The sequence below is a fragment of the Artemia franciscana genome, chromosome 8 (genome assembly GCF_032884065.1).
Source record: "Artemia franciscana chromosome 8, ASM3288406v1, whole genome shotgun sequence".
NCBI lineage: Eukaryota > Metazoa > Arthropoda > Branchiopoda > Anostraca > Artemiidae > Artemia > Artemia franciscana.
Genome location: NC_088870.1, coordinates 10,844,128 through 10,872,005, shown reverse-complemented (window position 1 = coordinate 10,872,005; position 27,878 = coordinate 10,844,128). Strand labels below are relative to the sequence as shown.

The window sequence follows — 27,878 nt, the reverse complement described above, 5'->3', positions numbered from 1 at the left end:
AATAATTACATCTCAATTAACCTGGCCAAAATAACAATTATACTCGTATATTATAGAATCGAGAGGAGTTGCTTAGAATTTTTGTTATAGGGCTTGTCCATAGCTTTCCAGAGATGGTAATTATGTTTCTCACCATTCCTTTACAATAAGAAAATATATTATTTTGGATGATATTTCTGAATCATCTTTGGTAAAAATTAGAATTTCACTTCTTTGAAACAATCAGCAGTAAGCTTTGTTAATAATTAAATAGCCTAGCTAGGCTGAAAGACAAATACATTACTTGATGTGGTTTTTTTACAGAGATTGGATATACTAAATGCTACCACAGAAATTGGATATACTAATTGCTACCATGAAAATTTCACTTTAGTCCCCATATTAGGATCATATATGGCCTAGCACTAGGCTGAGAAAGGCCTATTCAATAGGCTAGGATAAGACCCCCAGCAGCCTACTCAGTCAATGCCTAATCTTGGCCTGATACTCTTCTTGAAAGGTATCTTTCCTATACATAGACAACAGACTGGTAATCTTCAACATTATGTATAGATGTTTACATGGTGGATACAAGGCATTCCTCATATGGCTTGGCTTGCAAAGCTGGTATGAGTTTTGTTGCTTATCTTTGGACACCCTTGAGTTGAGTGCTTTAATGTCCATTTTATAATGGGGAGAGGCTAGGATCATTCCAATTTCCAAGTGTAGATGTAAAATTGCTTCATACAGATTCATGACTCCACACAGCTTCATGGTGGTAAATATTTGTGTTATGAGCCCTAGGGCTCAGTTTTCTTTTGCAACTTGAGCTTGTGTGTGGCTCTGAAACCTGAGTTTGTCCTTGACAGCAACCCCCATGTCCCTCTCCTAACTAGCAACCCCCATGTCCCTCTCCTAACTTATAGCTTCAAGTAGGTCATCTCCAATATGGTAACATTGTCATGTTGTGTTTGTTTTGACCAAGATACAGGACTTTGCATTTTGACATGTTGAAATGCAAACCCTACTCAGATGACCATCTAGATAGTTGATCTAAATTTTTTTGCATTGTTGAGTGATTAGGGCTAATTTGGGCCTGTCCTAAGAGCTTGCAATTGTCAGCATATAGTGTCAGTGGGTTTTTCAGATGAGTTGTACAGTCATTAATGTATATGCTAAACAACTTGAGCCCCAGGATTGTGCCCTGTGGGACTCCACTAATTACAGGAATTTCATCAGAATAAACAGTTTTACTGGTGGTATCATAAACTAGTACCCTCTGAGTTCTTTCAGTTAGAAAGGTGTCAATCCAGGCAACTATATCCTCATGCACCCTGCTCATTTTCAGGAGAAGAAGTTGATGCTGTACTTTTTCAAAGACTTTTGCTTAATCAAGCAATATGACATCCACCAAAAGGCCATTATTCAAGAGGCTGGTCACAAAGTCATATGATTAACTGAGGTTTGTTTCAATTGAGTGACTTTTACAGAAACCATGCTGACTTTTTGAAAGTGACTGATCTCTTTCAAAGTGAGAGACCAGTGCACCATTTATGATGCTCTCAAGGACCTTGCATACAACAGAAGTAAGACTTACTGTGCAATAAAACTGGCTTGGTCCATTCTCCCTTTCTTGAAAATGGACTTAATGTTGGTCTGCTTCCAGTCACTTGGGAGCACTGTGGAATTGAGTGACATCCCATACATTACTGCTATTGGCTCACAAATTTCTTCAGCTGCTCTATTTGCATCCATGCTTTTAAGCCTTTTCAGACCATTCTCTATACTTATAATTATCATGTATACTGGTTCTCTGATTGGTTGCTCTGGTAAAGTGGGTGGAGTGTTTGCTATGGGCTGAGTGGAGAAATTTGTAACAAAGCTAGAGTTCAGCAAATCCACTTTTTCTTCAGCCTCTGAGGTCTTTATGTCATCCTCTTTCATGAGATCTGGGATATTGTTTTTAGAGGGATTAGCTACTGAGACATGGCACCAGGATCCCTTTAGATTCTGCTTTGCATCAGCTGCAATTGCCTCCTCATGGGCTTTCTACAATCTTCTAAGTCAAATTTCTTTGCCTGTTTCTGCATTTCTTGAATGTATCATAGTGGTTATCACATCTGTGCTGTATGTATTTGGCCCATGCTCTTTTTTTCTTCCCTTTAGCCTTTATGACTTCTTTGCATAGGAAAGGGAGTGTTTTTGGTGAGGGCAACCAGTATACTTGGGTATGTTTGTTGTCTGCAGCTAGTACTACTGTCTTAAGTGCCTCCCAGGTTTTTTCTTTGTTACCACTGTCAACCATACTCTCCCATTTGATCTTTGACAGGTTCTGCTGTGTATTCATAAACTGTAAATGATTTTTTCACTTTATTTTCCTTTTTGAAATTTGCTTTTCCTTTTTTATTTTCCTTTTGCTTGCTGCTTTTAATTGCAGGGTGATAGGAAGTAGAAAGGATTTTTTCAGGGTCATTTGTGACAACTCTGCTTAGTAAGGAGGGGTGTTGCTGGTGCCTAAATCATGTTGTTTGGTCAATAATCTGCATCAGTAGGCTGTCAGTGAGGGATTTAGTAGTGACACAGGAAGGACTACTTTCAGGGGGAATTCTTTACCTTCAACCCACTTAACATCAGGCATTTTAAATCTCCAAACAAAAAGATTTTTGAATGCTCATGGGCATTCATCATAGATATGAAATCAGATACAGCTAGATGTGAAATACATTGATCAAGGGTAGACAGACTATAGTAAACTACACCTATTATAAATGATTCAGATCCCATTTGGAGTTTCAAACAGACATGCTCAACCAACCACTATCAGAATAAATAAAAGAATCACTCACAGTTTCAGCTCTCAGCTGAAAACTTTCTTGTCTGAACCTAAAGTTTTTGTAGGTATACCCCCCTTCCCCTAAAAAATATGTTCTTTCATTTACAGTTTGTGAATTCCTTTCCCAATCCAAAATATATGACAGTGGAAATATTTAGTAATACATATTGCTGTTGGATATTAGTACACTATTAATATACAATGGGATATAAAAGGAAAAATCCAAAACAATAAGGTATGAATACTAGCCTAGAATGCCTAGAATGAAAATCTATTTTGAAAGCTGGCATAAAACATGCCAGTACAACATAAATACAGCCATTGTTAGCTAAAAAATAAAACTATCTCTCTCCAGCCCTTGAGTGCAAGGGTCAGACAAAGTTAAACTGAACATTCTTAATGCTTCCTATATAGAAAGACTAAAATACAGACTAAAAGACATCCTATAAAGGAAACTTACAGTCCCTTGGCTGCAGCAACAATATTTTGCTTCAAAAGCATCTTTTTTCATTTCTCTGCATCTGGAAGGGCATTACACATCAGAGAGAACTGTTTAATGCCTTTTTTAATTAACAAAAAATAGAAGTAATTTTAATTGTTGCTATAGTGGTAGCTTCAACCTAGTGAATTGTGGCTGCTGGACAGCTGCTAATTATCACCCTCTGTTTTAGATATATTTGCTCAATGCTGTTCATTTTTCTTTCTTGACTAAAAAAAAAATTGAAAATAAACTCATTGCCCCCCCCCCCACATTTTGTGAATCTGCCCTACTCTTTTCAAAACCGAAAATATAAATGAAAAACCAAAATGTAAATAAGGTATAATAGTGTTTTGTTAAAATCCCAATAGGTCAATACCTGTCAAGTAAGAAAATCTCTAAGGCTTAGAAATCTGACCAGGGTTAACATAGTAGCTTCTGATCCTGGATTCATTACTGAAAGTTTCATTTGTCTAGCTTACTTTTCAAAATAGTAAGAAGCTGCTAAAGTAGAATTTTACCATCAGTATATTTGGAACCGTGAGTGGTGTATATGCTTGTTAAGAAGATTTTGGCAAATCCAATTGTGAAGCAAATTGGCTTTAGATAGCTCAATGCCTATAGTGAGTATTTAGAGGTAGAAGGAAGATATTCTTAGGCTGTCCTTGTTGTTGTAGTATCTGTGGATGTGCATGTCTACTATCTCAATGTAAATATTTTACAAAATATGGTTTTAGTCATAAAAATTAATTTCTACATTTTAGGAGAGGAAAATCCCCATATTTGGGTTTTGTATTGTTTAAGTTCTGAGTGTGGGCCTATATTAACAAAAAAGAACTTCCTTAAAGCTGCATCATACAGGAATTTGCTCAAAAATTAGGCAGACTGCATTATGCCTGAAAAAATGGCCAGGCTCTTTTTCTTATTGAAAAAAGAGAGTTAACTTTATATTCTAAAAGCAAATTATTGCTAAATTTTAAGGATATTTCACCATTACTGAAGGCGTTTTAGATATATACAGTATGAAACTATAAGTAATGAAAGTAATTTTCCAGTAAACAGTTCATGTTTTTACTCAGTAGTGAATCCAGGGGGGGGAGGAATTGAAGATTTTTTTTCTGGTGCCCTCATTCCTTTTCTTTTACAAATCTGTCAATTTGGTCAATCATTTGCACCTTTGTCAAATTAGCCCCCCCCCCCCCAAGATTTTGCTCTAGATCTGCCCCTGTTTTTAATCAGTGATTCTTAGTGATCTTAGAAATTAAATTCACTTGAAAATTTTCTGTCACTAGTGCCTTGTTGATATATGCTATGGTGTTTTGAACCACTTACTGCATGTATGTTTGATATGGATTAGAAGTAATACAGAGTAAAAGCATGTCAAGTGCTTAAAATAATAGGAATGATAGCTCTCTAATCATACAGCATAAAAGAAAGTATATTATTCTTAAACCGAGTATATTAATAAGATGAGTGAGTATATTGTAGGGTGGATGCATGTGCCCCCCTCCCCCTCAGATTTGTTTGCACCCTCTATATCTTGAATTTTTTTAGAATTCTCATTGAAAAATACCTTTTTTTTGTTAATTTTCAGTGAAAAATCAAAAGAAACAACAAATTTCCCCCACCTTGGATTCCCCCCCCCCCCAAAAAAAATGCGAATTCATAATATTATATTCAAAGTGGTGTGTATGAAACTGAACCCCTGTGCACTAAACTTCTATTTAACTGAACTCCCATTCAACTGAACCCTTGTGTAACCAAACCCCCATGCAACTCAACCTCATTTAATGGAACCCCTGTGTAACTGAATCCCCAGGTAACTGAATTCCTATGCAACCGGACCCCTGTGCAACTGAAACCCCAGACTTAGTGTTTCAGCAGTTTAGAAATATGAGATAGTATTATGGGGTAAAACATATATTAGAATCTTGGAGGTGCATTAGTTGTACTCCAGCTATTTTCTACATTTCCTCAGCATACCCTGTAAGTTTAAACTCAGCTGTTTAAACTTTTTCAGATTTGTGTATGCTTTTTCATATATCCAGGATCAAACATAGCCTCTTTTCTTGAAAAAAAAACCTTCTATGTTAGCAATAAACAACTTACATAACTTACACCATTTGCACCAGGGACTGAGGGTTGTGAGCCCTAGGGGCATAGTTATTTAGACTTTAGACTGTTTTAAATAAAATTACTCTCGAAGTTTCAATCAGATGTATTTGGGTAAAAGGGGAGGGGGGTGGAAGCCCTCTAATCACTTTTGGCTCTTAAAAAAGGCACAGTAACTTTTGCTTTCAATCAAATGAGCCCCCTCCAAATTTGATTCAAAAACCTTTTCCTTTAGGATCTTATGTGTTAGCAATGAGCAAGTGGCTTAACTTACAGCCCTTGCTGTGGGAGCTGCTGGCAGGGTTATTAACTCCAGAGGTATGGTTATTTGACCTTTGGTCTATTTTGAACAAAATGGCTATTTCAAAATTTTTATTGGATGTATTTGGGTAAAAAATGGTGGTTTAACTCTTCAAAAGCAAGCCAGAACTTTTGATTTTAGATCTAATTAGCCTACTCATGTTAATCTCTACTTGTTTTTAGTTTGTATTGGTTATTTATTGTAATTTCTGTATATTTGGGTTTCATTTATTTATTTATAATAAATTGTGGTGAATGATTTATGGTAGTTTTGCCTTGGTAGATTATTCGATTTTATTTCTCTTTGTTTTTTTTTATAGGGTTCCTTACTTTTCGTTGAAAGACTTTTTCTTTTTTTGCCTTTTTTTGTAAAAAATTTCAAATTTCAAGATAGCCATTTTTTTTCAACAGAGCTGAAAAGTCCAATAACTATGCCACTGGCAATGACAAGACCCCCCCTCCACAACACTTAGATAAGGGCTGTAGTTTATACAATTTGTTCCTTGTTTACAAATGGGATTTATTATTTGAAAAAGGGGAAATGGCATAATTTTGTAAAAGTCCTGGACGTAGGGCAAAGTTGGAGCCAATTTTCTTAAATCAAGTGGAAATGACAGTGAAATATGAGCCACATAGTACCATAAAGACAGAGATATATACTAAACAAAACTGACCCCATTTCTCTGGATGCTTTAATTATGTAGGCTTATCTTAGTCTTGATAAGATTTTTGAAAAACTAAATTTGAGCTTCGTTAGCGAGGGGGAGGGCAAACTGGGGTTGGTGGGAGGGTGGAAATTGCCAAATAGCAAATTACACTAATTACGTGGGGGGTATGTTTGATTCCTGGTTAAAAAAAAGGGTAAGGATATTGAAGTGAAGCTCTTTGGGAATCTTAAGGGGATTGTCTAGCTCAATCAAAACACACTATGTCCATTTACCTTGTAAAAAGGCCATATCAGTAACATTTCAGAAATGGTTTTGGGTATTATGTTTAAACTTACAGGATTAGATAAGTTGTGTGTTCTACTGACCAAAAGGGAAAATGTGCATGCTACTACCACTATTATGACTACTGCTACTACTATGACCACAACTAAAAACAAGGGTGATATGAGGAAGATAACTGTGTTGATAACTTCCCTAAGACACTATCAGCAACTTCACATTCTAGTTTCCTAAAATTATTCCATTCATTTTCTATAGTGTCAAATTTTAAACTCTCCAGTTTATTATTTACCTGTTCCTGAGAAGATTCTCACATTCATATCCTGGAGTCTATCAGTGTTGACAACAAAACAGAGATTTTTGAGGATTTTCTTGACTGGAATTTATTTAATGACTAAAGAACAAACAATTCCAACAAGCCTGAACATGTAAAGACTCTAACTTGTGATTTATCCCATGATGTTACCTTACATTTGTAGAATACAGAAAAACTGAGTGCAGGGGGTTCAGTTAAATGGGGTTGAGTTACACAAGGGTTCAGTTAAATGAGGTTCAGTTGTACAAGGGTTCAAATGCAGTGTGGTTCAGTTGCAAAGGGGTCCAGTGGCACAGAGGTTCAGTTACAGAGGGGTTCAGTTGCAATGGAACCATCCAAAATGCTTTCAGTTAGTCTTTAAAGATGTCCTGAGAAATGAAATAGTAGAATTTTTTAGCTGTTTCTTTGTGGGACTATGGATAGTTTTACTTTCTTGTTATAATAACCTTATAACAAACAATATGCTATATGAAAATACAGCTCAATTTAACTTTCTAGTTGTATAAGGAAATAAAGGTTAAGATGGTTAGGTTGTATGTGAAAAAAAGAATGATTGGTTGCTAAAAATCAGTCTTATTTTTGTGAATCCAGCTTGGGCCAAACAAAAACTTAATATTCTTGAATGAGGTTGGAAGAGGTCAGAAGAAGCAATGCAAAAGGATATAGGAACTTCATGGGGAATAATAAGCAATGGAAACTTAGAAGAGTTTTTGCAGATTACCTTAATTTGCACTTTGGAGCTAATTCTTCCAAACTTTTTTTAACTGTGAAAAAATACCCTGAGCCTTGGCTATTTAGCCTGCTATCATGTTTATTTCATATTCCTCAGAAACAAGATTGCCTTAGTAATATTTTCTTTCATAGATGCCTGCAGATCAAATTTAATTAACTTCAATGCCGAGAAAAGTCTTTCAACACTGACTTGAGTGGGGGACCTGTATGTGTCTCCATAACTCCAACTCCAAAGCGTCTTACGTTATTTCTGTTACTCTTACTTTATTCACCAAAAATTTACTACTCCAAAATCCTGATATTCTGGTGGTAGGCCTCATACTGGTAAGGGCATATTAGGTATATCATCCTATTTATGTATGCCTCCTCATTTAAGTTGTTTTTTCTTTCAGTCAGAAGAACAATTAAATAGAGCCCTTGATTTGATGAGAAGACTCCCTCCCCAACAGATTGAGAAGAATTTGAGTGACCTTATTGACCTTGTTCCTGATTTATGTGAAGACCTTCTTAGTTCAGTTGATCAGCCCCTTAAAGTTGCTAGAGATAAAAGTGTTGGCAAAGATTACCTATTATGTGACTATAACAGAGATGGAGATTCATACAGGTTTACTAAGGCTTTTGGTTTTTGTTGTTTACGTTAGACTAGATTAAGACCTCCATAGTTCAGATAATCAGCCTATTAAAGATCCTTGAGTTGAAAATGATGGGATAGATTATCTAAGATCTGACTATACCTTAAATTACAATTCATACAGGTTTGCTAAGCCTCTTGATTTGCATGGACTGTATTAGGCTGTGCAAGATATTTCAGGAATCCTGCAATATTTTCTTCATGTTGATTGTTTTTGTTTTAAGGGTTTTGAAAATTTCATCACAGTATAAGGGAGAAGAGCACTGTTGTGCTTAGCTTCAAAGTGTTTTTGCAATTTTGCCATATAAGAAATTAAGAAGAATCTTCTCTTTTATTTCTTTTTTTTGTTTCGCTCTTCAATTTAGTTTTTTTCTTTTTTTGTTTTCGTCTTTTTTGTCAACTTTTTCTCTTTTTTTGTCAACATTTTGTACATTAGATATGCTGAACCTTTCATTGTGTTTCTGTTTCTCTTTTTTCTTCTTCTGTTTTCTTTTCTGTTTTTTCTTTTCATGTCAACTTTTTATTTCCTTTTTTGTCAAGTTTTTACTTATTAGAAATGAGAAACTTTTTTTTTACTTTACTCTTCTCAATTCTGTCTTCTCTTTTCTGTCTTATAATTTTTTGGCAAAAAAGATAGTTTCTGTAAGAAATGTAAATGCTCACAAAAGGAAAATGATATGACTCAAATTTTCTAACAACAATCTTGTAGGAACTCTTTATAGTTCATAATGATGATTTTCTTTTTTGAAAGTTAAAGCTCAGTTCTTAAAGTCTTTTGTTTTAATTGTCAAACTGTTTTCACTGCTGGACAAATTAATACTATAATACTTGATACAACCAAAAAGAAAATATTTTCAGAAGATGCATACTGAACTCCAAAAAAAAAGAAAAAAGGGTCCAAAGCTAGTGAAGCTCATAGAGGAAATATGCTCTCTAAGTATTTTGTCTGCACAATCAATAAGGCATCTTTGCTGCCAAGGAAGAAAAAGAAGATAAATTAAAACAACAATAAAAACAAACCCATGGGAATAATATCACGATTAAACATAACATATATACAATAGAGCTGCTAATGTCTTATTCAAGACCTAACTAGTCCACTATGTTTTGTGCTTAACTAACACAATTGTAGTGATTGAATGATGGTAAAAAATTTTACCATTTATTATTGAAGTATAGATCAAAGAGTATGGGTCCAGGCTGCAGCAGTAGCTAGCAACCTAGTAAGAGACAATCACGTCCAGTACTAAGAAATATAATAAGCAATAACTCCTAAAAATAAAATCAGACCAAAACAAGAAGTACACTATTAGAACCGCCTTGTCCAAAACCCCTATATAGGATACTTACCGTCCCTTGGCTTGAATAAAAAGGGAAATACTTTGGCTTTAAAATCAAAAAAGTGGCTGCAACCATGGTATTTTGTTTGTACGGTTCTTTTTCCTTTTTCTCTTTTGTTTCTTTTTTCTTCTTCTGTTTTCTTTTCTGTTTATTTCTTTTCATCTAAACTTTTAATTTCCTTTTTTGTCAAGTTTTTATTTATTAGAAATGAGAAACTTTTTTTATTTTACTCTTCTCAATTCTGTTTTCTCTTTTCTGTCTTTTTTTCTTTTTTTTAGTTTCTGTAAGAAATGTAAAAGTTCACAAAAGGAAAATGATATGACTCAAACTTTCTAACAACAATCTTGTAGGAGCTCCTTAGTTCACAATGATGATTTTCTTTTTTTTTTCTTTTTCCTGTCTTTTCATTTATCTTTTCCAGCTCAGATAGCTTAGAAGTGGAACATTATAGAGAGCTGTTTAATGGCTCATTTTAAAGGAAATAACTTATAAGAGCAGGAACTGGCACTAACGTTGACGAAAAACATCAATGCCATCTAGTACTCGGTGAAACTTGGTATTTTTTCAGTGTATTTTTTCATGGACTTATTAGGAGTTTCAGAAACTTGTATCCCAGGGGTAGGAAGCATGAAATCAGGTAATGTAGAATTTATTTACTCGGGCAGTAAAAATGGGGTACATAGACAGGGAGTAGGACTCATGATGAATAAGGAAGCTGCCAAGTCTTGTTTAGGCTGGGAAGGTATTAGTAATAGAATACTAATTGCTCATTTTATGAATTTCACTTACAGTTACTGGAGCAAAGAGACAGGGTCCCTGGTAAAAGTATGGTATTTTTATTAGGAGATTCTAACGTCCAGGTCGATAGAAATTGGGATAGATGGTATTCTAGCCTAGGTAACTTTGGTGTAGTAAAAGAAAACAGTAATGGCTTCAGACTGCTGCAATTCTGTAGGTATAACACTCTAGTTATAACCAATACAGTATTTGGTCATAAAATGGCCCATAAGCTAACATGGTATTCACGTGTTTGTAAATCAGCAAACCTTATTGATTATGTTTTTGTGCACGAAAGATTGGCAAAATAAATACAAGTGTAACAATATCCCGGGAAGTTATGATGGTGTTAGACTCCAGAATGAAAATTTGAGAGAAACTTTCATGGAACAGTTGAATACTAAACTGGAGAGTTTAAAATTTGACAATATGGAAGATGGATGGAATAATTTTAGGAAAACAGTTTGTGAGTAATAGATTGAGTTAAGAAATTGACAGAGAGAGTGGTTAATCTGGACTTATCCCAGTTAAAGATAGGAACGGGCCCGCAATTAGTGATAAGGAAAGAGTTAAAGACAGATGGATGGAATATTTTGAAATTGTGCCAAAACAAGATAGAGTTGCAAGGAAAGATATAGAGGAAAATGAAGTTTTTGACGTCTGGGATGTGAAAGAAGGTTTGTTTTGTGAAGAAGAATTAGCAACAGAACTAAGAGGATTAAAACATGATAAGGCTCTAGGTGCTGATAGGGTGGTAAATATGTTTCTTAAATATGGTGGCTCTGAGGTTAGAAATAAGTTAGCGAAGATTATGAATATGATTTTTGAAAAAGGGGAAGTTCCTAGCAATTTTGGGAAAACCTTAATTAAACAACTATATAAGAAAGATGATATAATTGAGTGTGGTATTTATCAAGGCATTAATCTGGTCTCTTTAGGTAGCAAATTACTTAGTATTATGATGCTTTTTAGATTGAGAGATGCTGTAGACAAAGCTATAAGAGAAAAACAGTGCGGTTTTAGAAAAGGTAGCTGATGTGTTGACCAAATTTTTGCTCTTAGGTTAATAATTGAGAATTGTCTGAGTTATGGAAAACCTTTCGTCCTAAGTTTTATAGATTACGAGCAAGCGCTAGATTCTGTTGATAGAAGAGCTTTAGCCAAAATCTTACTCTTGTACGGTATACCAGACGAATACATTAAAGACATATATATACATACATCAAACACGCAAAGACACTGTTGCGGATAAGGTAGAAATTGTGGTTAGCAGCCGGTTTTGTATTAAATCAGGGGTTAAGCAGGGTTGTGTTCTATCCCTATTTATATGGATCTTTTTTATTGAGTTTGTCTTAAGGAGCACAGGAAAGGCAATGGCAGACCACGGAATCAAATGGAGAGGAAAAACTCCCCCTGGACTTAGATTATGCTGATGATTTTAGAATCATGGATGAACGTGGGAGCAAAATGAATGGACTTTTGGAGGTTTTGCGAGTTCAGGGAGCTAGAATAGGTTCAAAAATTAATGTTAAGAAAAGTAACTCACTAAGGCTAGGAATAAGTGAAGATGATAAGGTGACGTTGGGTAACGTGAAGATTGATCAGATGGACTGCATCACTTACCTTGGAAGTATTATTAGTAAAGACGGTGGGAGCAGCGAAAATATTAATAATGGAATAGCCAAGGCACAGGGTGTTCTTTCACAGTTAAAAAAAATTCGGAAGAATTGGAAGGTAAGTCTGCAAACCAAGACTAGAATTTTGGAAGCTACACAGATGACAGTGGTCAAATATGGCTCTGAAGTATGTGCGTTCCGAAAAGTGAATGAAAATTTGCTAGATGGTTTTCCAGAGAAATCGCCTCCGAATTGTTCTAAGTACCCGGCTGACTGACTGTATTTGAAACACTATAAGCTGTACGGAAAGTGTGGTTAAATCCTGCTTTTTGTGGCTATAATGAGAGAAAGGTTGAGATAGCTAGGGCACCTTTTGTTGATGAGAAAGTGACATATTGCCGAAGATTGTCCTTTTCCGCCAACCGTCTAAGACTAAACGGAAAGCAGGTTGTCCGCTGTTAGGGTGGAAGGGTGTCATAATGAAATATTAAAAGAAAATGGGAACTTCCTGGAAGGGTGTATAGAGGGAAGCTTTGAATAGATTGGGATGGAGGTGGAGTGTGCGTAGCCGTTTTGGCCTTGGGTGGCTTGGTGCTGTGGAAAATTGTTAGTAGTAGAACTAGTACTGGTAGTAATAATAAAAATAATTAATTTAATTTGTGTAGTTGGTAAAATTAGTGTAGTAACAAGTGTCTGATCTCAGTCCTTTACGGAAAACGATTACAAAGCTTGAAAAAATGCCAAGTGCTAGATGGCGCTGACGGTTTTCTTGTCGACACTAGCGTCAGTTTTCACTCTAACCGCGAATCAAGGAAGTTAAAATTTCCGTTTTATAATAGTTGGGGGGGGGCTTCAAGGGAGGATAGCATCAAATAGTGTTTTCTGCTGCTTCTAATAGCTATTACTATACTATAATAGTTATTCTGTTACTGAAAGGACTTGTCTATGAAACTTTTCTAGTAGTTCACAAATATTTTATAATTCTAGTCCAGATGCATAAAAATATTCTTTTTGCAATCCATCAGAAAAAAAAATCATTGGAGAATTGAGTAATGGTACAACCCTAGCTTCATTGATGGGTTGAAGAAATGGAGCTTCCATAACTAAGTAAAGAAAAGCAAATTATCATACGAAACTGACCAATAAAAACGATAAAATAAATAGATTAGTTCATCTGGTTCAAATTGCTGAACAATATGTCAAAGTTACATTTGAAATTTCTTTGAGTAATACTCTTTTTTAGTAAGTTTTAGTTTTTTTTAGTAAGTTACTCATACTGCTTTCTCACAGTTTTCTACGACGTTCGCTATATTGGCCTTAGGCTATAGAACTGAACCAGGTCAAATGGGCAATGTCGGATATAAAATTAATACTGGGGAGTACCAATGAAACTTGCACTCTCCCGCTAGTCTTTTTTGCCTCTTTATCTGTGCAATTGGTGAAACTTTCTATCTTCTCTTTTTTTTTTGGGGGGGGGAGACTTACCCATCAAACCATTTGCGGGATTTGCCCCTGCAAATTTAAATTTGAAAGAAAGACATTTAGCTATATAAATAAGGGGAAATAGTTATTAAAAAGAGAGTTTAGACTTTACAGTATCTTAGCTCAGTCATCAGTATAATTCCTTCTTTTAGTGCCACAGTCTCCAAGCAGGAGAGACTTTTTTCATGTCGGAAACTCACCGTCCTGTTCAATAGCAGATTCTGGAAACTTTCATAAAATTCAGAAAATCAAAAGTACATTGAGGCCTAACGCATAAATTCAAAAAAAGAGAAAAAATGCAAATTATACGGAACTGATAGAATTAATAATGATAAATGCTTTTTTTTAAAAACTGAGTTACTTTATATTTTACTACTAAACTTTGTTTCTCTGTGGTATCAATATTTGAGAAAGTTTGACTTCTTTTTACTAGTTACTGTAATTATTAAGTATTTTTATTATTTAATTTTTAATTTGATGATACATTGGTGAGGAATCCATACAATATTTCTTGATGTTCTGTTAAAATAACACCATGTTGATCAAATCAAATTTAATATATTTAATAATATATTTTTAATATATTTAATCAAATTAACATGTTTTAACCTATATTAACTGTATAAAATTAGCATGAAATGTCAATCTTTTTTTAATAACTTAAACCTGATGATTAACATGAAATGTCAATTTTTTTTAATAACTTAAACCTGACTTTTTTTTACTAGTTACTGTAATGGTTAAATATTTTTGACCAATTACAAAAGGGAAGGTGTAAACCGATGTGAATATGGAACTTCTCCGCACTAATATTAAAATTGTCAATTCTATTTCACAACTTTGAAATTGGTTGATTGTAATTTTTCATTTGCCTAATTGGTGTGTTTGGTTTTTATAGGTCTCCTTGGAGCAACACTTACGATCCCCCTCTTGAAGATGGAACGATGCCAAGTGAAAATTTGAGGAAATTGGAAATAGACGCAAATGCTGCTTTTGATCAATACCGGGAAATGTATTATGAAGGTGGAATTTCTTCAGTTTACCTCTGGGATTTAGACCATGGCTTCGCTGGTAGGCTTTCTTCTTTTTCAATTAGTCACAAGGTCATATTCAAAATTTTATTGGGGGGGGGGGGGTTCCGGGTGGCTACAAGCATTAAAAGTGTTTGTATACGTTTTTACGAGTCGGAGCGTATTCAGGATTTTTTTTTAGGGGGGCGGGGGACAAAAAACCTGTAAAACGCACAAAAAATTTGTTTATATACATTTTTTACGTTTTCACGAGTCGGACAAAAATTTCAGAGGAGGGAGGGGGGTCAAAACCCCCTGTTGCCTCCCTAGATACGTCCTTGGTTAGTTATATTCCAATTTGTTGTTAGCAACGCCTTGGTGCCTAGCGACTTTTGTTTTAAATGCTCATTGTTGGGTGTCGTAGAGCACTCATTTGAGTTAGATAAATTCTCTCTTCTTTTTAAACTCCTTTCGCCTCTGCTTTAAAATAACGTCTAACGGTGTGATTTTTCTGTCTAATATTTGTTAATAGTTAATTGGATGACTTTGCTTAATTTATTAAAATTTCAGTCTTTCTATATGGCTCACCTTATTCCCTGGTTTCTTTGTTTACTTGCGGAATAGGGCTTTGAAATATTCTTACTTTGCTTTGAACTAAATTTTGCTCTGATTAGTCACATTTTCTCTTGGATCGCAGTAGAGGGAAAACCTTTCTTCGTTTTTTTTTTTTTTTTTTTTTTTTTTTTTTTTTTTTTTTTTTTTTTTTTTTTTTTTTTTTTTTTTTTTTTTTTTTTTTTTTGCACTGTTTTATTTATCTCTTGCTCTAATACTGTACTGTGAGTTCTTCTAACATGTTACGGAAGCCTAAACTGGAAAAGGGTAGGAAAGTTTTTCGAGTTGATTGGTTCAGCCTGGGCCTGTGATTCTCAGGCTTGGTAGCAGTATTCGTAGGCATAAAAAAATACAATAATATTGAGTTTTACCATTCGAAGTACTCCAGACATTTATAGACTATAGATGCTAGCCTATAACTGTAGGCTACAGGCTGTTTTTGCTACCGTAACAAGTGTGAACTAACTTCTCCAGAACGCTAACCCCTTTTTTAACGATAATGCTTGTAATCCATCACTCAGCACGGTAATATTTATGATTTGTTATGGAAATACAAGTTCAATTTGGCAAATGTATCTAATTATTGACTTTTGTGTCGTTTTTTTTGACGTTCTATTTTTAAATAGAAGTGATTTCCGTTTTTGACAGGTTTTGCAAACAATAATATCAGCCTCCATCATTGAATTGGTGCTAAAGTCGAATCGTGATGAGGCTATGTTGGGGCTCTGTCCCTTTTCTTTTCAGGTAAATAACCTATTTTCTTTTTTAATTACATTTGCTTATAGTATAGCTTAAAGGACAACCTAAATACTCTTTGCCAAGGCAGGTATTTCGTAAGACGTAAAAGCTTTGGTTAAATTTTTTTTTCAGGTATTTCGTAAGACGTAAAAGCTTTGGTTAAATTTTTTTTTTTTGGCTGATCAGGGCCGCTGAAAGATAATATTATTCAAAATTAGCCAGTGATTTAAAATTTAATTTAGCGGATTGGTCAGACTCATTTTTGGGGTCCACCCATCACCAGTTTTGTTTGTTTGAAAATAGTTATTTTGCTTTTAGTTTGTTTTTGAGACTTCGTAGATAGACTTCAGGCTAGTTTGTTCATGTTTTATCAGAGTAGACATTGGAGAATAAGGTGAGTTATTTGCTCCAATTATGTAAGATTATTTTTCCCCGAACCCTGGCAGGGTAAGAAAATAATTTTCGAGAAGTACCGTCATTAATATGTCGACAGGAGTGTCCTTTTACCCTCCAAAAAGATAGTTAGAGGGATATCAGTGGTGACACAGGCTCTGCCACCTTGGGAAGTCGACAAATGATATTGCGAGTTGTAATATCAGTGCTGGGAAAAATTGTAGAACTTTTGAAACCGCTCGATCGTGTTACTATACTCTAGCGGTATTACCAGTGACACTGGTGTAGCATTGGAGATCAAAGAGTGGTAGCCTGTAGGCTATCATTTCGATTAGTGGTGGCAGCCAGGCTTCCATATCGCACAGACTAATTCTTTTTTTTTAAGTGCGGTTTGTATTAATAATAATTTAGGCCTTTCCCTGTATTTCAAATTTGAAATTTCACTAGTGGATTTTTCAATTTAGTCTCCTAGGTTGACCAACAGAATCTTCGAAGAGCTCTTTCATCTAATGATCGTTTTCAACAATAGCTGTGTCTGAATTGTCTGGAGTATACTCAGGTGCTGTTTTTGTCCGTGCTTGCGTAGTCTACTCTATGCTCATATAGAAATCATTGCTGCAATCGGCAATGTTTTTCAGTTGTCAGAGGGATGTAGTTGCAATCGATGTTGTGAGCGGCATAATTTGTGTCTGAATTTTAATCAGTCAGAGTAAAGGGGCATTTAGAGCTACTCACCTTTAAAGCTCCACTGCTCTAATTTACTGAGGTAAGGATTGTAGTTCGCATGGAAGCAAAATCGGCCTGTTTATCTAGACTTGAAAAGATACAAATTATGTCGTATTATGAATAATTTTTGGGCATTCTTTTCTAGACAACAGCCATTGCTAAGAAACATGTTAATACTGACTACTGATATGAATATTGATACTGATACAAATCGAAATTGGCACTGTCATGTAACTGAAAATTAAAGTAAAAATAATTTGAAAGGAAATGTAACAAAATAGCTACTATGCGTGTTTGACATAAACTTTTCGTCTTTTATGTTGTCACGCCAAGGGGCAGATATAAAACCTCATTTTGATCCAGTTATTCTTCTTCTTCGGTAAACGGCACTTGGAGTCTTATCGTTCGGGGTCTTTATGACTTTGAAGTTGGTTGCGTAATATAACGTCGGTTGTTCTCATATGTTCTCCTCCATGGTGTTAAGTTCTATCTTTTTTAGTCAAAAGGAAAAAAAAGTTTAACCATGTCTTATTAAGTTTATATGTTGTGGGTGTACAAATGAGACTCCGTAAAACCACTGAATAAACTTAGCAGCTCCTGGAGTCATTCATCCATGTGGTTGAATAATATTGCCTATCACTAATATTCTATCTGCTCAGCTGAGAATTAGCACACAGTGAAAACATCTCATTAACAAACTTCAGGTCTAACTGGACGATGTAAAACTTCTGTTTGAGCACAATCCTACCTAAAATAGCTCATTGATACTATTGGCAATGCCTATTGCTGATACTCTTACTGTCAAAACTTACCGTAGGCACACAGTGAGAACATCACATTAACAAAACTTCAGGTCTAACTGGACAATGTAAAACTTCTATGTGAGCACAATCCTACCTAAAATAGCTCATTGATACTATTGGCAATGCCTAACTTCAGGTCTAACTGGACGATGTAAAACTTCTGTGTGAGCTCAGTCCTACCTAAAATAGCTCATTGATACTATTGGCAATGCCTATCGCTGATACTCTATCTGTCAAAACTTACCGTAGGCACACAGTGAGAACATCGCATTAACAAACTTCAGGTCTAACTGGACGATGTAAAACTTCTGTGTGAGCACAATCCTACCTAAAATAGCTCATTGATACTATTGGCAATGCCTATCGCTGATACTCTATCTGTCAAAACTTGCCGGAGGCAAACAGTGAGAACTTCATATTAAGTAGCATCCTTCAGATCAAACTGAACGACGTGAGACTCCTGTGTGAACACAACAACTTTCAAAAGGCTCATTGATGTAATTGACAAATTTTACCCATCGGCGATATTCTATCTGTCTGAAGTTTAAGTAGGCACACAGCTATTCGTATTCACTAGCAAGCCTCAGGTCGAACTAGATTACGCAAAGATCATGTATGAACCTAACTTGACTCACCGCAGCAACGCCAAAAATTGCTCATTAATGCAGTTTACTGAATATTACAATTACTCTATCTGTACGAATCCCAAGTAAGCACACAGTGAGAATGTCGTACTAACGAACAAGGTTCACATCAAAGTTTGATGACGTAAAACCCCCGTGTGAACACAACGACACGTAAAATTTGACTAATATTGCCTGTCACTCATATTTTGTCCGGTGAACTTTGAGTGAGAACGCATTGAGGACATTGCATGAACTAGCAAGCTTAATGTAAAAGTAGACGACGTAAGGCTCTTGTGTGAACATAACGCTGCTTAAACTTGCTCATTAGTGCAACTGACTAATATTGCCTATGACTTATGTTATATCCATGTTAACTTCGGTTATGAACACCTGAGAATGTTGCATTAACTAGAAAATTTTTTAGGTGTGATTTTAATAAAGAAAAGTGGAGACGGAAGCAAGAAAATCAAGGGCTGTTGGGACTCAATCCACGTTGTAGAGATTACAGAAAAATCCGGAGGGCGATCAGCGCATTATAAACTCACATCCACTGCTATGCTTTGGTTGCAAACCAATAAGGAAGGTTCTGGCACTATGAATCTTGGTGGGAGTTTAACCAGACAGGTAATTATTTAGTGCTGCTTAATATTTTGAAGCTGCTTACTATGAATAATTAAGCTAAAATAACGGAATGCGGAAAATAATTAAATGGAAAAGAAATGAATAACGGCGTGAACGAAAAAAAAAATTGCATAAACTGGGTCCTTTCTTATTTCCTTTTTCTAGATTTTATTAAAGCTCATATTCACTTCATTTCTTTGCGTAAGACTTTAAATTCTATTTATATCGTAGAGCATAAAGGATCTCTGGAGGGACCAGGTGAAACCCCAACTCCATGGACAGGGGCGAATCTAGAGCAAAATCTTGAGAGGGGGCCCAATGGGACAAGGGCGCCAATGAGCAAAATCTGGGTGAGGGCGGTAATGTGATAAAGGTGCCAAAAATTGACCAAATTAACAATTTTATTCTAAAAAAAAGTGTGAAAAAAGAAAAAAAACAGGGAAAGAGGGCACCAGAAAAAATCTTTAGGGATCCGCCAGTGCCCATGGATACGGCCCTGGGTTGGGCCTTTTTTCATAAAATGTAAAAAAGAAGAGTATTTAGCTGCAGTTTCTTTCTTGGGAACTCCTATACAACTTTTATGTGTTCCGTAATCCACTCAGTTGTACATCTTTGATTTGTTTCCAAATAGTTTTTGCTCCTTGATTGTTTTGTATTTCTAGATATTTTGTTACTTTAAAATTGTATTATAAAGCCAAAACTTAATTTTATTCAATTTGTCGGTTTTTCATCTTAATGGTGTACGTTTGGCAGTACTATTTTGGTGATGCTGTAATTTTATATTTTGAAGCAGTTTATTATGAATACGTCTATGAAATTGGCCAGAAGACGCTTTTCTTAACTCAAAGCCTTTCTGTTAGCTGACTTACTTTTTTTTTCTTTTTTTAGAGGTGCAGTAATTTTTAATCTTTATGGTAGTAGCACAGTGCTCTATTATATCGCATTTAGAAAAGAAAAAACTTTCATCGTATTTAGAAAGAGAAAAACACAAGGTACAAAATACATTAAGATGGTTTGTCATTAAGCTCTGGAGGTAATTTTCTCCATAAAACGACCAATATATGTGTACCTAATCTAACATAACCTGTCATCATCAAACCTTGCATTAAATTGAAAAAGTTGACTGGTAACGCTGTCTAAATCCAAGGAGAAAAAAAGGTATTTCGGACATTCACCGGTGAATATCGACATTCACGAATTTTAAACATTCACAATGTTTCAGGAGTATCGACTGTATCTTCTCTGCTGCAAAATTGTGCGCAGAAAGGCGGGGTTTTGAAGTTCTTCGCATGAACTTCAGCGTTTTCAACTTCAAATTTGAACTTAGTCTCCTATGCTTTGAACTTCATCGTTTTTCTACTTCTGAGAATCTAAACAAGTCTTTGAAAAGAGTTCTATTGCGATTTTCTATTTTGTAAAAAAAAAATATAATAATAATAATAATAAAGCTTGCTATGAACCCGCTCTTCCTAAGTTATAGTCTTTTGTAAGATAAAACGACTAAAAGACCCGTCTTCGCAACATTTTTTTTAGCCTAAAAAGGTAGTCAGGCTTTTGCACTTGGCCAATATGATAGAATTGTTACCACAAAGGTTCAAACATGCAGTGATGATACATGAAACATGAAGTGATGATACTTAATGGATAGAAAATGTTAATGACTTTGCTTGTCATCTGTTTGCACTCACATTTGCGCTTTGTTTAGCTCAGATCACAAAAAGAAGTTTATTGACTATAATTACGACAGATCGTCAAAGAAGCAAAATGGTTCGATTTTGCAACCTCTTATTTCTGTTATGAAGACAGAAAAAAATTTGAACCAAACATCTTAAAATCACATATTACCTATTAGATTTCACCATATATCTCACTCCCAGCAAAATACGTGGGCCGTCCGCGCTTGGATTGGATAACGCTTCGCCCGCGCAATGTCATTGGATATCATCAATCTTTTGGAAGGCAAATCATTTGATCGGACGGCTTTTGAGGTTTGCATTAATGTTGAAGTGAGATATTTTGCGTAAGCATCACCAATTTGTGTTAGAGTACCATACGCACCTAATACTGCTTAAATTAGATTAACTAATCCTAATTAGCTAAATAGTCAAATTACCCAAACTTAATCTGAAAACCCATGTGATGCAGCAGAAATAGGTTTGGATTTTAATCAGGGGCATAATTTGCTATGGGTCAAGGGGGTGGAATAGTTTTGCCTTAAAGCAGTATAAAAAACGACTTACATAAGAATTAACCAATGAATAAAATCGCTTTCATTCAAATTAACTTTTTTCACTTGTGACAATACGGGTTGAATCACATTTTTTTTTTGTATATTGTTAATTTAAAAGGGGTTGAACTGAATCGGGGTGGTTTGAATGGGTGTTGAGTTGGATTAGGGTTTAGTTGCACGGGAACCATATATACACATATAAAGGTGATGTGGGGAAACGAGAAAATCGATAAAGTAGACAGTTTCACTTACTTAGGCTAGGTAGTAATGATAGTAAAGACGGTGGAGGCAGTGAAGATGTTAAAAGTAGGATATTGAAGGCTCAGGTTGGTTGTTCACAGTGGAAAAAAATTCTGAAAATAGAAAGATAAGTTTGCAAACCAAGATTTGAAGCTACGGTGATGACAGTGATGAAGTATGGTTCTGAAGCTTGGGGGTTTCGAAAGCAGAGGAGGTGTTGCTAGATGTTTTCCAGAGAAATTGTGTGTGGATTTTTTTTTGTGTACCCGACTGACTGACCGTATCTTAAACAATAAGTTTACGGAAAATGTGATTCAGTCCCGCTTTCTAGAGTTAAATGAGGGAAAGGATGAGATGGCTAGGACAGGTTCTGCGGATGAAGAATGACAGATTGCCAAAGATTGTCCCTGTTGGCCAACCTTCTAGGACCAAACGAAAAGCGGGTTGTCCCCGAATGGGGTAGGAGGATGTCGTAAGGAAAGATTTAAGGGAAGTGGGAACTTCTTGGGAGGGTGCAAAGACGAAGGCTTTGAAATGATTGTAATGGAGGAGGAGCGTGCGTAGCTGTGTTGGCCTTAGGTGGTTTAGTGCTGCAGTGAGTTTAAAGTAACATATATTCCTTTTAATTCGGTGACTACAGAATAATTCTGGGGCTATTTTTGGTTCTCTGCATCTCACAATCATTCATATCGAACAATTTTTTTGAATAAAAAAATTCATATATCAGTTGATTTCTTTATTCGTGCTGCCTTTTCAGTTTAAAATAGAAGCTGCTAATTTTGAAGTGTATTCAAATAGCTCGGGGTAACGAATTGTAAGTAAAGAGAGCGAGCGTTGTCAATCAAAACCGAAACAAAAAAAAAGGCATTCAGGTAACAATATATGGATCGAAATATTTTGGCTTCTTATGCTGATTCAAAATATACAAGAATCAGCAAATTTACTCATCAAAACAATTGTCATAAGAAAATTTAATCCTTGCCCCCCGCCCTACGTTCATGTGAATCGACGCTCTTGTTTGTATTATTATAGCTGCAATGGTGGTCCTGGTCTTTCTTGCGCTTGGGGCTAAATCTTTATTAGCCCACCCCCCTATCTCCTAGAGAATTTTCAGGGCAAACTTTAAGAAAAATTGCACTTAATAACAAGATTATTTTCATTTTATTAATTAATCAACAAATTATTTTTTTTTATGTATTATTTATATTATTTAATTATTTTAACTATTATTATTTAATCTTTTTTTTAACTTATTTTGTTAATTAAATAATAATTTATTAATTATTTTCACTTATTATCTGCGCCCTCCACTTTATTTCAGCAAAAATAAAATTATAACAATTATAAAATGATTTTAACGGTTAAATTATTTATTTGAAATAGTGTGCCAATAAAATTACTGCGTCCGGGGCAAGTGCCCCCCCCCCCCTAGAACTGTCTCTGTATAGCTAGCTGTCTTATTTCTGTTTTTTATACTAGGTGGAGACCGATGCAACAGTAAGTGACACGTCTCCTCACATTGCCAACATTGGTCGATTAGTTGAAGATATGGAGAACAAAATCCGCAACACACTGAATGAAATCTACTTTGGGAAAACCAAGGACATTGTCAATGGGTTACGCTCACTACAGCCTTTGTCCGACAAACGTCATCAAGAAGCGTTACAGATAGATCTCGCTAACGCGCTACAAAAGCGACAGACAAAACCTGAAAATTGAAAAAATAAATTCCACACAGCATTGAATGTGATAACTTACTTATGTTTTCAAAAGGAGTTTTCTTATGGTTGCACCGTCTTTTTTATACGATGCTTTTTTTCTGTTAGAGTTTATTACTGATAAGAACAAAGATTATATGCAATAAGTGAGTTAGAGTAGAAATAATCCCGCGTCCAATATAGCTTATTTTAATTAATTGCAATTACTTATTGAATAAGCACAATTGTTGACCTCTGTTAATTGCCGTTTGGATAGCAAAATGAATTTTGCCCAATTAGTTAGAAAAACGTTCCAATTAATTCTTAATCTGTCCCTCTCTATACGTCTGTGTTGTTTCTCTTGTACCAAAAACTATCGTTGCAAATGGAAAAAACTGGTTATAATTAAAAATATTACAGCTTCATTGTGCCTTTTGGGAAAGGCTCTAACAGGAAGATATGTAATTTATCCCGATAGATAAATGCATCAAGAATTTTCTATCTAGAAAAGAACGATTTGCAGCTTACTGAGCTTTGAAGCACAATAAGCAAATGCTTAATTTAAGGTGATAGAGTACAAAAGGTTCACCCTATCTCATCCATTATAAACTTTTTAGTTTGTGAGGCCTATTTAGAAATTGATTGACTATTTAGAAATTGATTGGGCGGTCTTGTCATAACTTGAAGAGCTCATCCGAATAAATAACAGAAAATTGACTAATGATTGTACTAATGATAATAAACACACTCTACAACTAATAATGTATTCTAAATCTACAACTAATGACACACTCTTACAACTAATGCCAACACTCTACAACTAATGACATTGAAACATGGTTATCAAATAGGTGGGCTGCGTCACGTATGTATAACTGTTTGCCGGCAAGGAAAAGAAATAACTGTGACCTAAAATGCATTTATTTTGTATTGTCGGTTCCATCATCCTGAAGAAGAAACCTCCAAGCCACAAAACTAATGACTAATGATAATAAAAATTGACTAATTGATTGACTATTTAGAAATTGATTGGGCGGTCTTGTCATAACTTGAAGAGCTCATCTGAATAAATAACAGAAAACTAAAAGCTGGCAGGTGAAACTCACATCTTCAAAAAATGTAAATATTTTTTTTCGATTAAATGGAGCAGAATTTTCTTTTTACAGTTCAGGAAAGGGCAGTCCTTAAAAATATTCCAGCATATCTGCTTGTAAAATTCTAAAATCAGATCAATGGAAATATAATCTGAGTACTTCAGTTTCATTGGGAATTCCCTGTGGTGTCATCCGCTTTGATTAACAAGCTCGCCGACAAAAGGGACTGTAAACTTCACTATCTTTTCAGGAATATTTCATAATCAAACTAAAAATTCTCAATGGGTCTTGATATTAGCTAGTTCCCTAGAGAATTCGCTAAGGGGTCATTTGTCTTTGTGACGTTCAGCCGACACAGAACCTCGTAAAATGATTTAAGGTACCATATGGCCTTAATCGATTTTCAATAAGAGTGTTTGAACGCCAAAATTTAGAAAAATCAATTGCTCATTGAAGGTAACAAATCCCTGCTACGTGGTAAATGAGCTCAAGCTAAAGAATTTTTAAGTTAAAGCGGTGCCATCTGTCATCGTTGATGGCAGATGGTAGTTGATGCAGTGGAAAACAAAAGCTTTCCATTTTAATTTTCTTTGCGAAAGCGGATAATAAATTTTCTAATGAATGGATTGCCCAGACTCAACGCGTGATGTTCAACTGAGTGTTTTATTGAAATGGAATTCATATTTCTGAAATAGTGCCTTAAATTTAACGAAAAATATTTATTTGGTTATAAATGTTTCAGAAAATTAAGAACAATTTCCCGATGGAAAAGTTTTGAGCACCAAAGACAAACAGTAATAGGCTAAAATCGTAGGCTAGAACGTTTTGTTTCTCAATGTTTGCAGTACATATCACAATTTCATCAACCAAAGGTAATTACCATGCGCCAAGCTAAGCATGAAAGTTGTATTTGAATCTAATTAATTTTCAAATAATTAGTACCTTTTTGGAGCCACTACAAGCACGTTTAAAATCACGTTACTGCTTTTCTACTCCAGGTAAAGGTAGTTTTAACTACCCTACTCAACTTTAAAAGCATATTTCAAGAAACAGTAAATTTTAGCAACAGAATTTTACGAAATTGTTCACTTAAATGCGTCTTGTTTTAGTGTAATCATCTGAAGTCTTTCCAACCAAAGGTAATTACCATGCGCCAAGCTAAGCATGAAAGTTGTATTTGAATCTAATTAATTTTCAAATAATTAGTATCTTTTTGGAGCCACTACAAGCACGTTTAAAATCACGTTACTGCTTTTCTACTCCAGGTAAAGGTAGTTTTAACTACCCTACTCAACTTTAAAAGCATATTTCAAGAAACAGTAAATTTTAGCAACAGAATTTTACGAAATTGTTCACTTAAATGCGTCTTGTTTTATTAATGCTATTATTAAATGCTATTGAAATACATCTATGTGGAAACACTGCTTGAATATTTTCGAAAAAAACACCACTCGATTGCTAGTGTCTTTACTACCTATCATCTTACTGCATATAATCTTTTGATAAAACGCAATCTGCAGACTAGTTCTGACTCTTAGTCCCATTTTAGTTATATATAACTGTTTGCAAATTACGTTTAGCAATTTCATTTTAATTTATTTTCTTTGAAAATTGGGCGGGTAGGGGAGAGTGTATAGTACCCCAAAACAAACTGTAGTGGCCGATCATGTACAAAATAAAAAGAGAAGGGTTCTACAGAATTGGGAATATTTTTATTTTCAAACTTTACTCTACTCTGACCTTGCCCTTTCCAAGAAATCGGACTCTCATGAGTCTGATATACTTTTTGAAAATTAGACCTGACATAGTGTATCCACTCAAAACCTTAGGGGGTGATAGAGAATTGACAAATTTGTCAAGAGAAGACATACTTCTTGAAAAAATTTTTTAAACGTGGATATTTTTTCTTGTTCTTTTTTATGTTGATATTTCAGAAAGTATAGGCTTCAATTTTAAAACTAGTCTAAATGTAAACTTTTGGCCGAAATTGTTTAGATTTTTTAAGAGGTGTCCAGTCCAGGCATGATTTATCATAGCCTCTTGGATCAAAGCTGGATTCAAGTCAAGTTCGGTTAAAAGTATCAGCTCTCAAAAATACCTTTTCTGGTAAAATATTTTTCTTGTGATATGTCAATGGAATTGCATCGCTTCAATACTTTTAAGTTCTTAAAGGCTTAAAGACCCAAAACATTTTATTTTTTCTCTACTGTGAAAAATCATTCTTCAGAATTATCTAAATTGGAAAAATCAGATTTTCCTGTCATAGATTAAAATAAAGATTTTCCAATTTGGCGAATGTAAAATGCGTTTGGCTAACGGAATTAATAGACCAATTTGGGCTACCAATTAGCCGTAAATTGGCTCAAATTAGAAAGCAATTGTTAATTATTAGCCTGATTTGGGCTAACTGGGTAACTATGTGCACGGTTGGTTGAACTTTTCATTCAGGAATTGTAAGTTGAAGTTTTTCCCTTTTGAACTTTGTCAAGAATTCTTTGGACTTGTATTTGCAAATTGTTAGGGGAGAGCGTCTAGGCAGGGTATGTATTTTAGGATAACGATATTGGGATATTTGTAAATTGATTCATTGGTTAATGGTTCTGATTTGGTATTTAGTGTGTGGGTACCTCCCGCATAACGTCTGCAAGTATAAACGCCAAATTTCAAATGTTCGCGCAATAAACTTTTATCCATGGTCTTGTCTTTGTATTGTTTCTCTGTAACTACATTTGGAATACCCTTCTTAACTTTTAAGTCCAAACTCTTTGAAATTGCCAAAATATTTGTAAGGAAGAAATTTTAAGGTCAAAATTTCCTTATGCCAACATTTGATGGCTGAATTTAGAGCTGTTAAATTTTTCGTATTCAAAATTTGCATATAAGTATATTATTTTAGTATATATTATATAAGCAAAGTTCTTTTCTTTAGTTGCACCTAATTTCAGTATACGTGAGCTTATATAATTTACGTTTGAAGGACTGATTGATCAGACCTTTGTTTCTTCTAAAACTCAATTTCGGAAGTCAAGAAACTGTTAAAAGGTCTATCAAGTTGAACTGCTGCAGATGTGCGTATAGAAGTTAACAAATTGGTTGAACTATGAATGGTTTTGTTGTTCTTTGCAACTGCTTCCTATGTATTGAGCTGCCTGATTCAGATTTATTTTTTTTAAATGGTTAAAAAATAAGTATAGTATTGCTTAAACTGATTATTTCCTTGAAAGGACAAATAAATTTCGTTACTTCTAATTTGTTTGTTTTTTAGTTATTAGTTATCAAAATTCCGTTTTTTGAGTTTCGGTTACTATTGCGCCGGGTCGCTCCTTACTACAGTTCTTCACCACGAACTGTTTGATAAACTTTTATTTGTTTCGACCAATTACTGCGGTTTCTTCTATTATTGTACGTTAGAATGATTAGTGCTATGTACGAGGATGAAACCACTGCGGTTGAGGTAGAGAGTGAAGCTAATAGTAAGTTCAGCTTGGAATTAGAAGTTAGATACAGTGGCCACAATCGATGAAAATGTTGGGAGGGTGAGGGT

General features: G+C 34.9%; 1 protein-coding gene across 1 annotated transcript; it reads left to right on the top strand.

The window, feature by feature from the left end:
- Positions 1–42: 42 nt before the first annotated feature.
- Positions 43–27,583, top strand: LOC136029972 (F-actin-capping protein subunit beta-like). The gene is made up of 5 exons (XM_065708537.1): positions 43–116; positions 8,090–8,301; positions 14,443–14,615; positions 18,877–19,076; positions 23,023–27,583. Exons 1-5 carry the CDS (start codon positions 114–116, stop codon positions 23,260–23,262), a joined length of 828 nt encoding a protein of 275 aa, XP_065564609.1. The 5' UTR covers positions 43–113; the 3' UTR covers positions 23,263–27,583.
- Positions 27,584–27,878: the final 295 nt, after the last annotated feature.

Coding starts and splice junctions, on each gene's coding strand:
- LOC136029972 (XM_065708537.1), top strand. Junction 8,302..14,442: donor AGAGATGGAGATTCATACAG/GTTTACTAAGGC, acceptor TGGTTTTTATAG/GTCTCCTTGGAGCAACACTT. Junction 19,077..23,022: donor GTGGGAGTTTAACCAGACAG/GTAATTATTTAG, acceptor TTTTTATACTAG/GTGGAGACCGATGCAACAGT.